The following is a 15,449-nucleotide window of genomic DNA, read 5'->3' on the forward strand; positions in this document are numbered from 1 at the left end:
ATAAGGCTCTAATAAGGGCCCAACTAGTTGGCCTTAATATAAATGAGGGCCTTGTAGGGTAAAATAATAAGGCCCTTATGTGGCATGTAACAAATTGTTTACAAGGTCCTTATAAGGAAAATTTTTCGGGCCTTTATAAGGCAAGTTTTTTTAGCCTTTATTTCCGATATTCACTCGACATAAAAAAAAATTATTTATTTTGAAATTTTATTATTTTTAAGATGCAGTCTATGATATTATAAATATTTTCTCTATTTAAAAAACACTTATTTTAGTGTGGGATTCGAACTCGGGACCTCGGGACCGTGAGCTAACTGCCTTACGTGGTAGACTACTTCTTAATTTGATGTGTTATATATAATCTACATATGTCAAAACCGGCGCAAATATATAATTTTTCAAAAATCATCTTAAGAAACAAATTCAGTTTAAAAAGAGTGATAAAATTTTGAATTGGATATATGTTATAATATTTCTTATTGTTGGGTGAATGTCAGAAACCAGTGCCGGTTTATTACGAAATTTTGTGTTTGTAAATATATTTATGAAACAAGTATATTTATAAAGTTAAAACATCCTTACACACAAGGCCCTCATTAGACAAAAATAAGAAAACCTTTCTTATTGCATCCCTAATAAATAATGATCGGGACCTCATCCGGTTAGCCCTAATAAATAAGTATTTATGAAGTTAAAACATCCTTATCAAATCCTTACAAGGGCCTTACTAGACAAAAATAAGGAAACCTTTCTTATGGAATCCCTAATAAATAATGATCGGGACCTCATCAGGTTAGCTAAATAAATAAGTATTTATGAAGTTAAAGCATCCTTATCAAATCCTTACAAGGGCCTCATTATACAAAAATAAGGAAACCTTTCTTATTGCATCCCTAATAAATAATAATCGGGATCTCATCAGGTTAAAATACGGAAATCTTTTTTATGGCATCCTTAATAACTAATGATCGGGGCCTTATGTTATGTAAAGCCGTCCCTAACAAATTTCTACACGGGAATATTTGCGTTATTTATGTATATTTTTATTGCTGAAGAGAAAGTTACGATATGATAGAAAAATTATTCTCGATCGCAATAAAATACAGACTTAATTTTCTAAAGGACAGCGTCGGAGGAAGAATAAAAGCGGAAGATCCTGTCCATTGCACAAAGAGGACAACATATGGATATTTTCTACTCCCTGCGGACCGCACGTTGCGTCGTTGGACATACGCCGGAAGAACATCCACAAATTGACCGAGCTTATATTGTTAAAAATGTTCGCGTTCGCAACTAGTGTATCTTATTGTTTTCTGTCTTCGGCCGAAAAATAAAAGGCGAGGACCGCTTATCGATTATCGGACGACTTGCGGACCGTTGGAAAACTGCTTGAAAAATATAATCGACAAACAGCTCATTCACGTCAGTAAACATTTTAATAACGTGTTTACCGGCGATTTTCGCCAATGATGTTTGCAGGGTGTGCGCGCCACACTTATAAAATACAAACAGACTCGCGAAGGGTGCTTCGTAGCGTCGAGAAACTATCCTACTTATTTTTTCCCGCTATCTGCATAGTTTTTAATGAGCGTCTCGCGCCTCTTTTTTTTACCTTTTAGCTCGTTATCTTGTTTAGCGCGACGTAAGCAGTTAAAAAAAGAGACGTCCTACTTTTAATAGGTGTCAAAAGTTAAAAGCATATTCGAGACGTCGGAATAATGTGACGGTGACGAATTACTTTTGGCGTGAAACGTAAAAAATATATATGTGCTTCGTGAAACTAAACTGAAAATGTCGGTGTATATTATATATAACTCTCGTGATTGTGTGACGAAAATATAAAAATAGGATTATTACGGGGAAGCGTATGAACGACAAATATATCGGATTTGCAATTTCTCTTTCATGTAAAAGTGATAAAAATCTTCGAAACAACGCTCGTAAAAAAGTATATGCTTAATCAGAATGGCCCCATATTAACATTCAAAGAAGCGACATATCTGATGGTATATGCCAAGAGTTGAAACGACTCTTAATCACGGTCCTCGACGGAGAGTACAACGAACCCGCGGCAACTGACATGTCACCCTCTTTTTCCACCAGATTTTAACGCCGAGTGTTCTATGCGTTACATTTTAAAACGACACTTAATCACGGAAGTTCATGCAGTAACGCGACTATCAGCGGCACGAATAACGCTTTTCTAGTTGGCTATCGATGAAGTGGATAATATCGATTCCCCGCAACATTGTACATAGAACTTGATTCAATTTGATGTAATACTCAAATGTCAAAAAATTCTCCATTATAATATTTATTAATCATAAATATAAAATTTTTTTAAATATGTATAATAAAAGTAAAAAGACTTATAAATAAACAGAATAATAAAATTCTCCCGCCAGTATATAACAATTAAAGTAATTTAAATCGACCGTAACTGGCAACATATAATGTCTTTTCGATATGAACATTGAAACACTGCGAGCCAACTTGGTTTGTCGGATTCACACAGCACTTTTTCGGATCAATCATCGAGACATTATTAATTTCGACCATGGGTTTTGGTCAGTTGATGTAATTTCTAATTAAATAGTTTAAATTTTTATTGCGAAAAAATATTACCCCAGCCAGGGTTCGAACCTGGAACCTCCCGTATACCGTGCGGGCGTCGTGCCAATTTGACTACTAGGGCTGTGGTAATATTTATCGCAATAACAACTATAAGATGGAGCACTGATTCTTAGAAATAAAATTTAAAGGTCGATCTGAATAAAGTCTAACGATTCCGTTAAAGTCAAATGAATTGGATTTATACGAGCCTTTAGAGTTAAATATTTAAAAGTGTCGTAAAACTCAATCAAACGTGATGGTTAATCGATACAAAGTCGAGCAAAACACTCACTCCAGTAACAACCGTACATTGCGCCGACTTTTACGCCCTATGATTATACGATACACATTCGTCTCCCGAGCGAAGTCGAATCGTCTATAATTAAAGAGTACGCACGACTTCGAAGTAATGACCTTCTCGCAAAAGCGATGATCACGGGAATGCTCGTAGACGGTAGATATATATAAGTGGTAGGTTTTAGCCCCTTGATCCATCATTATCTTGTCCGGTGACGAACCGACTTCGAGCCGGGGCTTTCCCCGCGGTGAGGTCGAGCGGGGGAATTCCGTGCGGAAATCCGATAATTGTCGGGGGGGGATAAGTGCGTGCGACTGGGGGTGCGTGAGGAGACGGATGTGTGCGTGCCAGAGCGGACGGACACGCAACCGACGCTCTTGCGTTGATTTCCGGCGCCCGATCCCGGTAAATCACGCACTGTTTCCAGGTAGCCGCGACGACTGGGGGCGTGGAGGACGGAGAAAAAAATTAAAGGAGACAAGAGAGCGATATTGCCGGGCCGCTGCGATGATGCCCCGGGGGTCGCGATGGCGCACGCACAGGAAGCCGAGAACATTAGCAAAACGCTCGCCTCTGTCCACGGGATAATTCACGCGCGTCACGACACACGCGTGCGCGCGCGCTCGCCCGGCACTCGCGGCGTGTACATACGTATAATTGTAATTGCAAGTGTAACCAAGGGCTCGGCCGACGGTACGTTGATACGAAAGCGATAGCTCTGTCGTCGAAACGAGATACGTTTACGCGCTTGATCAACGGCGACTACGATATGTCCTGCGAATGCAATATTGGGTAATAACTCGAATCATGATAACGGCGAGCGTTAACGTTCCGCTTTTATTGCACATCAAGGCCGACAGATTTAATAGGAGATAAAGGTAGGCGCGGATTTTCGAGAGGAATATAGTAGGACCGCTTCTGGAGAAGATTGCAGTCACAGTTAACGGTAAAGTGGCAGTGTTTCTCTGGAATATCCTCTTATTTTTATTACGTCTCTTGACGGTAGATAAAGTTTCGATATAAGACCATTTTTTTCATAAGAATATTATGATTAAATTATAGATAACGTTTGAGAGGCTTATTCGCAGTTTTTGCGAGATTCACGTGTTATAGATCTCTTTTATTATTTCCTATAAAAGGAAATCTTTTAAGATGCAAAAGATAAGAAATTTATGACGGAGAATGTAATGAAAACGCGAGGAAACTGTGTCTTTCCTCCCACCAAACGAAGAATTTTTCTCTTTATTTGAGAGAGCCGAATCGGGTCATACATCGTTCAAGCAACACACATTTTTTTTAAATAAAAAAAAGGACGAATATTTTTTGCAGATAAAATGGAAGCGGTTCGATGGAAGCGGAGTAGTAGAACCATAATCGGTAATAGGTATGACGTCCTAAAAATATCGGCCCATCGACGAACGAAATTCCGATAGCGTCATTCAAGAGAAGTGCACGAAAATATTCGCGGAGGCAGCCACCGCCACGACATGCATGCGCCGACGCAATAAATTCGTTTTATACGGCGCTTCGACAGGCAAAAAACGAACACGGGCATAAGTTATGAACACTTCAAAATCGCACACGAGGAAGAAGAAGAGCAGAGGTTCGCTTGGCTCACCAAATTTTTTCGTCGATCTCCTTTCGATGCCACCTAAAGCGCCCAAAAAACCGTAATCAAACCGTCAGAGCGAGCATTCGCGAAATAGGTTGTAAAAAGTTACGCGGAGAAATAAAAAAAAAATAAATAGAGTATTAAGAAACTTAAATTACGTATATTTTAGACAGAAGGGAGATGTTATTTGTGTCCAGTATATATTGAGAATTTGAAGGGTTTCGAATAAATAAATATTTTTGTTACAAGATTAACGCGTAGAACTCTTCTTGCTTTGAATTATCTTTTGAATTTTTAGAATTATTTTCTTGCCATTTTTAAACAGCTTTGAAAATTATATTTACGGATACGCGCAAAAATTGGAATGGCCAACTTTTACGTGACGATCGCGATAAAGTCTCGCGAGCGCGACTCACTTCTCAAATGGCATCTGAATTTAGAAAGTTTATAACCGCATCTAGCATCCTCGAAATGCACTTCGATCGTGACGTCATCGGAGATGCATATTTACGAGATACACTTCCGCCGTAAACTGCGCGTGCAGCCATTATGATTTGAAGAAGCCGTCACGAGATAAAGTTCCATCGGGCTGCTGCTGCATCTTCTTGACTCTTTTACATTGTGTGCATCGCCCATTTCCATCGCCCGCGCGCCGTGCACTTGTTTCTGTCTCGAGAAAGTGCCAGCTGCATAATTTTGCAACGCCCGCGCCGCCGGTGCAACGCGATAGACGTATAAGAGCCGACAGATGTCCCATCTCGTGCTCGGTCACGTCATCTGGTTGTCATTCGTTTGCAAAATGGTTTTCGCTGTTTTCATTTTCTGTTCCGTCGACGTTCCTTAATCCTGACATAGAAAAGCGCCTTACGTTCCGTCCAACGTTCCCTCGTGCATTTTATACTAACAATTCCGACGTCTTTTATCTACGATAAATTTATCACGATTATCCATTTTCTGCTTGAGAATAATTCACGAGATAAAAAGTATTTGAGATTTACTTGTATACTCTTTTTATAGTCATATATGTATATATATATATATATATATATATATATATATATATATATACAGGGTGTACCATAAAGACCGGATCAACTTTTAAGGGTAAATTCCTGAGATCATTTGGAGACAAAAATCCTAATGCCACAATGTCGAGGCTGCTACAGTGTTTAAACGGAAAAGGTTTAAAGTTCACTAGTGTGCTTGTCGAAATTTTGCACACTCACGGACGTTGGATGTCAAAACAGCTCTTGCACACTTTACTCAACTCAATAGAAATATTTGAAATTATTATTTACTTTATTTCTTTGTACACTGTTCGCAAGACCGACGAATATCGGGATGACAATTTGACAGCCTCGACATTTTGGCATTAGGATTTTTGTCTCCAAACGATCTCTGAAATCTACCCTTAAGAGTTGATCCGGTCTTTACGGTACACCCAGTATGTATATATATATATTTTTTTTTTAATATAAGAACATATTTCGTATTACTAGTCTATTACCAGTCTACACTACGAATTGTTGTCTATAATTCTGTACATGGACAGTACAACGTAACGTTAAATATGCATATTCTCGTGATACAAGGTCTGATAAACATTCCCTGAGACTATTACAGGTCGATAATACCTATAATCGTTACTTAACATTTGACCTTTATGGGCACCCAGGTGGATACACGCAGGCACGAAGGGTGAAAATAAAAGAAACGGGAAATTACGTTGGAAAGGCACGTATAGATATTATCCGCAGCGGTATCTTATAATGAAAATTATCGCTAAACTTTTCGAAACGTTTCTTCTCGCAATTCAGATAACACGAAATAATAATTGCTTATCTTGCGCGAGCGGCTCTTTAAATAATACATACGAATATCGTGATGCGTATAACGGTACCAAATACACATATCACGAATCATTGTGCATTTGTGTAATGACGCCAGGGTGAAGCGCATTTAATTCGACGATTTACATATGATGATTAGATGATTAATAGCTCGTGAAAATGGTAATTACGCTCATGAATCAACAATCTAATGCAAATTAATAGTACGATATAAAACGAGAATGACAGATTAATTATTATAATTAAGTTTGCTGCACAGTCCAGTTAATTTCATGATTAATAATATTGCCAAACATATGAGATATTTTGACAATATCCAAACTACTTTATCATATTTCTTATTAATTAGTTTAGTTTCTCTGGACCTGCAACAAAAATATTAACGGCACCAACAAACATGAGTTTTAATTTGATTTTTGACATTTCAATATTATCGAATTGTTTGCAAAAATAGATTCGTTCGAATACTTATTCCACCCTGCAAGATCTTGATGTTACCCTGTTGCGAAAACCGGCGGCAACGTAACGCGTAGCTGAAATAGGTCCCTCGTTGCCATAAAATGAGAAAGAATCGACCCCCGGACACGGAGAGTTTTTCACCCAGGGTGCAGTAAGCTATCCGGTGGTAAGGCGGTAAGGGCGCGCCTTTGGAAGTACTTTCGAAGTGTCTGTTTCTGGGAAAGGAGGGAACGGCAGCGCAGATCTGGGAAGGGAAAGTAGGGAAGCAAAGGTTGCCAGTGAAAACCCAAGAAACGCTTTTACGTCTCGGTAATTGAACTCCGCTATATGTGTACCGGAAGCAAGTTGGGCTGGTTATACGCCAGCGATTCGAGACAGGGGGCGAATAGTGTTTTCCGAAAATTGTAGAGCCATAGAAACGTCATTTGAAGGTAGCAATTGCGAGTTGTGAAGAGCGCGGGGCCGCGAAATAGGAAATATAAAGTCCGAGCCGATGGGTGAACAGGGTGAAAATAGGTCAGTTGCTTAGCCCGCGATATATGGCGGTACTGAACCCATAAAGATGTCCCGAAGGACCACGGTTAGGGTATCTTGACACGGGGTCCCGCGCGGCGCAGGCACGTCAACGGTAGTATAGTAGTAGAGGTCGGCGCATGGGTGCACCGAAAAGTGGTAGAAGGTGGCTAAAGGCTAGGAACGTGTGTTCAGCCACGAGACGTGAGCGGAATGCGTTGCGCCTGCCGTAAAACGTTTTGTCGCGCAATTGTTGCGAGCTCCTCGCTACAGGACGAAGTCCTGCATCCACACGTTCATAGCTGAACATTAACATATGAACATTAATATATATCATTTACGCCTACTTTGAGAGAAAACGTGCGCTTGAATGTATGTGTTTGCACGTGGAGTTGTATATTTTTTTCTCGTTAAAGACCATTCAACAAATTCGAAATTGTGTGTTTTTTTTTACGAAAAGAGTAGCTAAAAACTGCCGTTATTGTATAACTAGTAACATTTCAATCTTTATCGTTAAGCATCTCGCTCACCAAGCTTCAAATTAAGATTCTGTCAAAGTACACATAAGTATAATCGATCTCTTGTTATCTTGTTTCCATTCGGTCGCTTAATTCTCAATGTCCAACCACTCAATAATTAACCGCGCCGAAGAGACACTGCCTTCGAGCTCGTCGAAGAGTTTATAATTATAGAAGAGAAAACACATATCTTCCGATACACCCTGTATAATATGTGCCCTCTAACCCGGCATATATAGGTACGCGTATTATATGTGTATGCGCACACCACACGTACCTGTGTATATAAGCGTACCTGGCTATCTACTCACCATGGGCAACGCCACTTCGCGTGATCCCGTGGGACCGTGCCACTCGCCCGCGCGCGCCCCTCACCCTCTGTACACCGTACACCACCACCCTACACACCACCGCCGGATAAACCGCTTATTTTATTCATAAACCCACAACGTGGAATCAATATTGCACCGTCGCTCCGGCACACTCGAGGAGAGAGAGACGTCGTCAACGACGGCAACACGTTCGCTTGCCTCGACGGGGATCAGGGAATGCGGACGGCGGACATTTAACTCAACCCTCTCTCGTCCTCTCGGTTACTCTCCTGCCTGCGCCCCCGTCGCGAACCCTTCGTCCCTTCTCGATTTGCCTGTCTGTGCTGGTTTCTCTGTCTCTGCCTGTGTACATATATATATCTTTCTCTATCTCTATCCGCGCGTCTCTGTCGGACCTAATGCGGTGGAATGTAGGGTGAAATTAGTCCTTAGCCCCCGTCTGATCCCGTGGAACGCGATGTCCATTCTATGACAGGACATATCCGAGTCCGGGAGAAAGGAGAAGAGAGGCGGCATTTCGCGCTGCTGAATTTCGCAGGCATTGTCCAGACGATATAAATGTCATCGGCTACTGCCAGACAATCGCGACGTTCCAAACGGGGATATAAAGTAACGCGTCCGAATGCTTTTTCCGACCTGCCGGATTATATCCGATTGATATATACCACGTGAGGACACGTTGTATATCAATCGTGGATTTGCAAAGAACGTCACAAATTCATTAGCATAGCAAAAAATTTTACGGCAAGATTCAGTTTTACCGAGACAGTTTATCGACAGTACAGACTTCTTCCCTTTTACGTATGCATAAGACGCCGCGCTGAAGTTACAGCTATCGGTTCAAAAATGTACGGTATATTAAAAATTCTTATCTCGCAGGCTGTTGGCGCACATAAAAGTCCGCTGTTTTGCATCCACGAGCTACTCGCGTATACATCGGCGGCATCGTCCGATATGCGGCGGTATATGGCACGGGCGGGAATGGCGCACGTGCTCAAATATCCGACTGTCCGAGGTTAATGTAACGCCGTTGCGGAAAGAGAGCTAATGAGACTCCGCCGACCAGTGGCGGTGTGTCTGGCAATGCTCAAACGCCGTTTGTCGGACCGAAAACTGAAATTGTCCTGTACTTGAACCGACGCTTTCTGTGTTTCAGGTAATACCGGGTAACACGAACACGTATTTGGAGTCCAAGCGCGAGCTGGAGCCGCCTCTGTGGGCGAGCAAGATCCGTTTTCTACCCTACAGCTATCACAGGCGGACGGTTTGCATGCGGGTCGAGCTCTACGGGTGTTACTGGAGCGGTAAGCTGTTTGCACTCGCCAATTTTCGTGAAACTTGCGCCGCTGACCCGGTACACCCGCCGCCGCCGCCGGACTGTCCATTAACCCTGATACCGGCGTGCCCAGAGCAAATTTGCTTTTCAAAATCTTGCTCGTATAATTCCGTTTTCGCCCGGAAATCGAATTAGTTATACGGGCGTCGAATGGGTGTGCTCTCAATGCCGGAAATGCGGTAAATCATTAGTGCGCGTGTTAGACTATAAAGTCACTCGGCGAACGCACAAATGCGCTTGTACGAGCAGTTTGTTTCATAAGTAGCTTAAAAGATCAAATATAAGCTTAAAAATGTAGAAAAGTATATCAATCTCTGATTTTTTACATATTCTCGACACTTAATTCGGGAACGAACGCCTGGAGTGATTTTTACACCCCAGTATTGAAAAAATAAAGCTCACGCCATATAGTAACTTTAATATGCTTCTTTGGCTTTGTAAATATTTTTTTGTTAAGTAAAAATGTTAAGTAAATTTATATACATTATATTGTCCTCAAATACTGATAAACTATAGAACAATTAAAAATATGCAATATGTATAGTTAATAACGATAACTTTTAATTGGGGTGTAAAAATCACTTTACAGGTGACCATTTATGCAAAGAAAATTAGGCGCCCATTCGGATTAATACAACGCGTAAAAGTATTTGCATATAACATTAGATTATGTGTAATATTACTATCATATTCAGTAGGTAAATAATTAATTTCGTAAGCGAACTCGATGTCACGTTTTTTTTTACAAAATATAGCAATTTTAGTTTATATTTCATGCTGCTATAGGTGTTAAAAATATTATTGGAAGTCGTATACCACGTATAAAATGTATATTACTTATTTATATTAATGTACATTTTATACATCTGTCATACAGAAATAAAAAAGGTCGTGTGATTTACTCCCGAACAAATCGAAGACAGTATCGTCAATAGAAAGGTCAACAACGTATCTTGACTCTTCCTCCCGCAGACGGCGTGGTATCCTACTCGATGCCCCAAGGCGATAAAAGGGGCAACGGATGGGAATTCTTTGACGCGACCTACGACGGGCACTGGGACGGCGAGCTGCGCCGTGGCCTGGGTCAGCTGACGGACGGCAGAACGGGGCCTGATAATTTCAAAATGTACTACGAGAAACAGAACGATCGCGCCCAGGGCTGGGTGGGCTGGAGGAACGACAGCCGCGGCCAGCCGGTCGAGATCAAGTTCGAGTTCGACAAAGTCAGGGAATTCTCCGCCGTCCATATCTACTGCAATAACGAATTCACCCGAGGTGTCCAGGTTTGTACATTACAAACAGTATATATTTGTAAACAAAAAAATAATGGATATCTGTATTTTCAAGAATATAATGGAATGAGACCACAAAAATAGGTGTAACTGAATATCACGCGGGTTTTGCCCGCTGTAAGAACAATCTCGAATCAGTTATACCTGTTATACAACTCGTTACATTTGTACCGACGCGTCGTTTTAACGCAGAGCGAACGTACAACCGCTTGACAGTAACATATTGCTATACCCTTGTACATACAATAGAGGTGGAAATATATGACATAAATCCTCTTTACTGAAAGATTAACGCGCGGTAGGCCTGCATTAAAAGCTGGATCGGTACATCAGGTAGAAAAGCGCGTGTCGAGAGGATTTCTCCCGTCCTTCTAGAAATACACGAAATACACTTCACTTTAAACACACATCTAAACTCTCGGGCCGCTCGTCGCGATTCCGCGCCGGGAGTAATACCACGGGAAGAAACCTAAAGAATCCACGCGATCAGGACGGAGCACGCACCGCTTCTATATCGAATTACTTTTCCAGCCGAGGACTCCCCCTCGTGAACTCGTTGACGCCGAGGAATCGTTTACCTTTGCTTTAGCGACGTTATTCCTTAAGTCCTCGCCAAGGAATGCGCAAGCAGCGTCGATCAACACGCTCGCCGTCCTCACGGTTCTTCGCGTGGATCTCTTGTGTTCCACCTTTTACCGTCATTGTCTACCTTAATCGTCGCTCGCGCAACATATCTGGTCGGCAAGATGCGCTCCCCTCCTCTCCCACCCCGCCCGTTCCTGCTCCCGCTCACCCTCTCGCCACCACGCTTGATTGAATATTCCACTCGACGCTTTATCAGGCGGACGCCCGTTGAATATCAATACACCGTGGAAGCAGCAATTCCGGCAGTTTGATATCTGCCATCCACGGTCGTCTCTCTCACGGTGCGATGATCGCACTGAGTCGGGCTATTAGCCGCGTTATTTCACGAGGAATCTTGCGAATCTCGATGGGGAATTCATGCACACGTTGCAACGACATACACTGCCTTCAGTTGGAATTCAAGCGCCGAAAACCGTTGATATTCGCGGAATGATTTTGATATGATAAATTTAACGTGATATATAAATCGCGCGTTTACTGCACTAAGCACGCGAGATCGCGAGTGAATTATTCGCTGATTGCGCAAATACCAACGTTACTTGTCGTGATTGTTTGCGATAGACGCGGAATTTCTCCCGCGAATCTTACATTCCCCCCCCCTCAAACCCTGAGAGACGTAACCCCTCTCTGTTTCGTAATTTCAACTTTTACTCGCGGAGAACTTAAGGGGTAGACGGAAAATTCGAGCAGAGATACTTGATGGAAGAAAAACAATTCCCGGATGCTTCTTGAGAGGCATAGGTAAGGAAACCTCGAAACTTTTCGCATCATTCGCCATATCCGTGATTCAGCGCGTTGTAGTCGCGGAAATGAGTTCGCGGGGGCGGCTTATAGAGAGGATTCCTCGCTCTTTCGCCGCCGAGTTATAATTCGACCCGCTGTGTAATTTTCGTTTGTGTGTGGCCACAGATCGCGACCTCGCCGCGTCATCCCACGTAGATCCGATGACTCGATAGGATTATGATACTCGACCCGCGGCGATTTTTATACAGACACGCGTGTTTTATTATACCGAAGCACCGCGCGATGCACTTTTCTCTCATTGCGATTTGATACCTCGATTATATTAGGAGATAAGACACAACGATGAGAGAATAGAAACCCATCATTAGGCGAAGAATTGAAGAATTACGAGTCGAAGCGAGAAAGAGAGTAGAGGTAGGTTCGGCAGTACCTGTAACGTATGATCGTTCGTTATCGACATGTGTTATCGTGTGTTACATGTAAATCATGTATATCGCAACGATCATCCAATGATACCGTACCGAAAATATGAAAACCCGAGATCTCCGACGACACAAAGTCCATACCGCACATATTGCTTGTTTCATCGTTACCCGAGATAAATCCGCTTTAAACACGCGCGCGTATTCTGTCATATGCTTACAGTTCGTTTAGAGGCTCGACGGCGCGTGCGGTGAAATATGCATGGGAGATTATTGAACGTTGTCAGAAACGGAAGCACCGAATTTTGATCCGAGTAAAATTGCCCCGAATAATTCTTTCACGTTAAAATCGCAGGGGAGAAAAGAGATTTTACGTCGTTAATACCGCGTGTTATGCAAAAAATTCGGCTATTATTGTACAACGGGGAAATTTTTAGTATTAGCATATTTTATAAAAAATATTATTATTATTTTTTTTCATAAATCGTAAATTTATATTACTAATTTTTTTAAGTGGTTGGAATAGCGAGGCCAGCATTGTTTGCTCCATTTCGAGTATCTTCTGAATTGATTAATGAAAAGTCGCTGTGCCGACTGTTAAATTCGTAGTGTTTTTACGAATTATACTCAATTTGAGTCATTTTTAACCATTTCTCTAGATTGTCACTGCTTCTCATATGTCGTTAATTTAATTAAACTAATAAAGTTAAAATAATACTGTTTTGTGTTAAAATAATAAATTTTGATACACACGCAGTAATTAAAAATGTTGTTTAACTCAAGGTACTGGTTTAAATTTTCCTTTAATATTGAACAGTGCACTTATACTTAAGCATGCAAATAATTTTTTAATCGTTATATATACTAAAAATTAGGCACAAAAATAGAACAGCGGATACTGTATAGCGGATAAAACCGCGAGCGCGCGAGTGAATATTATACGCGCAGAGAACGCAGCGTCAGTTTCGGTGTATGGAAAATTGTAAATGAAAGCGCTCTTTTTGATCCAGCAATCTAAACGATAACGAACTTTGATCTGCAGTGTTTCGAGTACGTCGTTAAGCGCAGGTCCTTCAAATAGGGACGTGTTTCCGTTAGTTTTGCGCTACTGACACCGCTGGTTTTTTTTTTTTTTTTTTTTTTTCCCCAGAAGAGCCGTACACATCCGGCCCCAGCGGCGGTGTTGACGAAACAATTGCCGCGAAAAATCGAAAATTCAACTTTCGGCCCTTGTAGTGTATAATATACTATTTGGCACCTGTCAAAAATGCGCGGGGGCTCGTAGTCATGCGTGCGCACGCACTCGCATTCGCGAACTGGTTCGCGTATACGGTGAATATCTTGCACAAAGCGCAAATACAGCCGCGCGGCGAGCAATCCGGCATAAACGCCCCGGTATAGCTCTTTGATGCTGGGTTCAGTGATCACCCTTCCAAATACGCTCCCGCCTCCTCCCCCTCCCCCCTCCTCCAAAGTGTTCGTATTACGATTCAACTTCACCCCAGATTCCCGCCGAATGTATATAAACTTTAATAGCCTGTTAAATGTAAATTAGAATGTATGCGCTCGTTGAAATCTGCTGCGAGTATACCGCGAGCGGTGTTCGTTCCTTATCGCGTGGCGCGCAGGGTGGATAACATAAAAATGTGCGCATACGCGAGATGGACCATAAATGGATCGGATTATATACTTTATAAGCCGAGCTACGTGCCTAACTACGAGGATCGGTACGAAGTAATGCCTCCTAATATTTTTCTTTCGAATCTGACGCCATAGAAAATTTTGCGTTTCACTGAGTTAATTGTCACTTGAAGTCTCTAGTTGCGTTATGTTGAATGGTGTGATCAGACGTTACTGTGTCACACGAACAGTTCAAACTGGTGTGTTAGGTACGCGTAACAAATAAGGGCGGTGATTGAATTTCTTACCGTGGAAGAAGTGAGTCCTGATTGAAATCTATTCGTATTTCAGAAATGGTGTTATCATAAACATTTCTGAGACGTGAATGAATTTCAATGGTTGCGTTCAACAGAAAAAGCAACTCAGCGAGCGATCAGTAATTTTTTAAAATGACTGGACCTTGCCTTTGGTTTTTCCCTGGATCCAAGTGTAGAAACCAATCGTAAAAGAATCATATATAGAGATATACCTATATACCTATATATATATATAGGTATAAATAGGAAAATACAAAAATATATATATTATCCTGGAACATTAAAAGGACGGAGTATCAATAGACATCCTAACATATGTAGAGAGATGCAAGGTACAAGTCGCGAATCAGTATTTTATTCAGGAGCGCTCAAGCTCGTTTATGAGAATACTAAAAGCCTGGGCATTGATACATGGAAGAGTTATTACTGAATTTATGAGCGGCACATTTGGATCCTTTCGCGGGGGAAAAAAAGGGAGTGATAAAAACGCGGCCGCCTCATCGCGCGAGAGTGTATCCTAATGGGTTTTCGATAACCAATTCGGATAATCGGGACGTACTGAAAAATCGAACGGAACCTTCGATTAAACCCAATAATTACAAAGTCCCTTATACACACATTACGCTCACCGTTACAAACTACGGCACGGTGCGGCGGCCACACACACTGGCGACGCGCCATAAATGCGCTCCCGGGTCTTTGATGCAGCGGTCAGCGGTCCTCCAAAACGGCCACGTTGCAACCCCCTTCGTGGTCGGGAACCTCGACGTAACGGCACCCAACACCCGATCATCGTCCTCCGAATTCCCTTATACACACGTTGCCTGGTTTTTATATACCGGCGACGACGCCGCGCGCGAGCTTATAAACCCGAGCTT

General features: G+C 41.9%; 1 protein-coding gene across 1 annotated transcript in view; it reads left to right on the forward strand.

Moving 5' to 3' along the window:
• Positions 1-15,449, forward strand: part of LOC143896662 (discoidin domain-containing receptor 2) — a 163,406-nt gene that overhangs the window by 98,207 nt on the left and 49,750 nt on the right. The window contains exons 5-6 of the mRNA XM_077404628.1: positions 9,352-9,499; positions 10,504-10,814. Coding sequence (XP_077260754.1) covers positions 9,352-9,499; positions 10,504-10,814 — 459 coding nt within the window. The remainder of the gene's footprint in view (positions 1-9,351; positions 9,500-10,503; positions 10,815-15,449) is intronic.

The sequence above is a fragment of the Temnothorax americanus genome, unplaced genomic scaffold (assembly GCF_048541705.1).
Source record: "Temnothorax americanus isolate GAGA-0224 unplaced genomic scaffold, ASM4854170v1 Scaffold19, whole genome shotgun sequence".
NCBI lineage: Eukaryota > Metazoa > Arthropoda > Insecta > Hymenoptera > Formicidae > Temnothorax > Temnothorax americanus.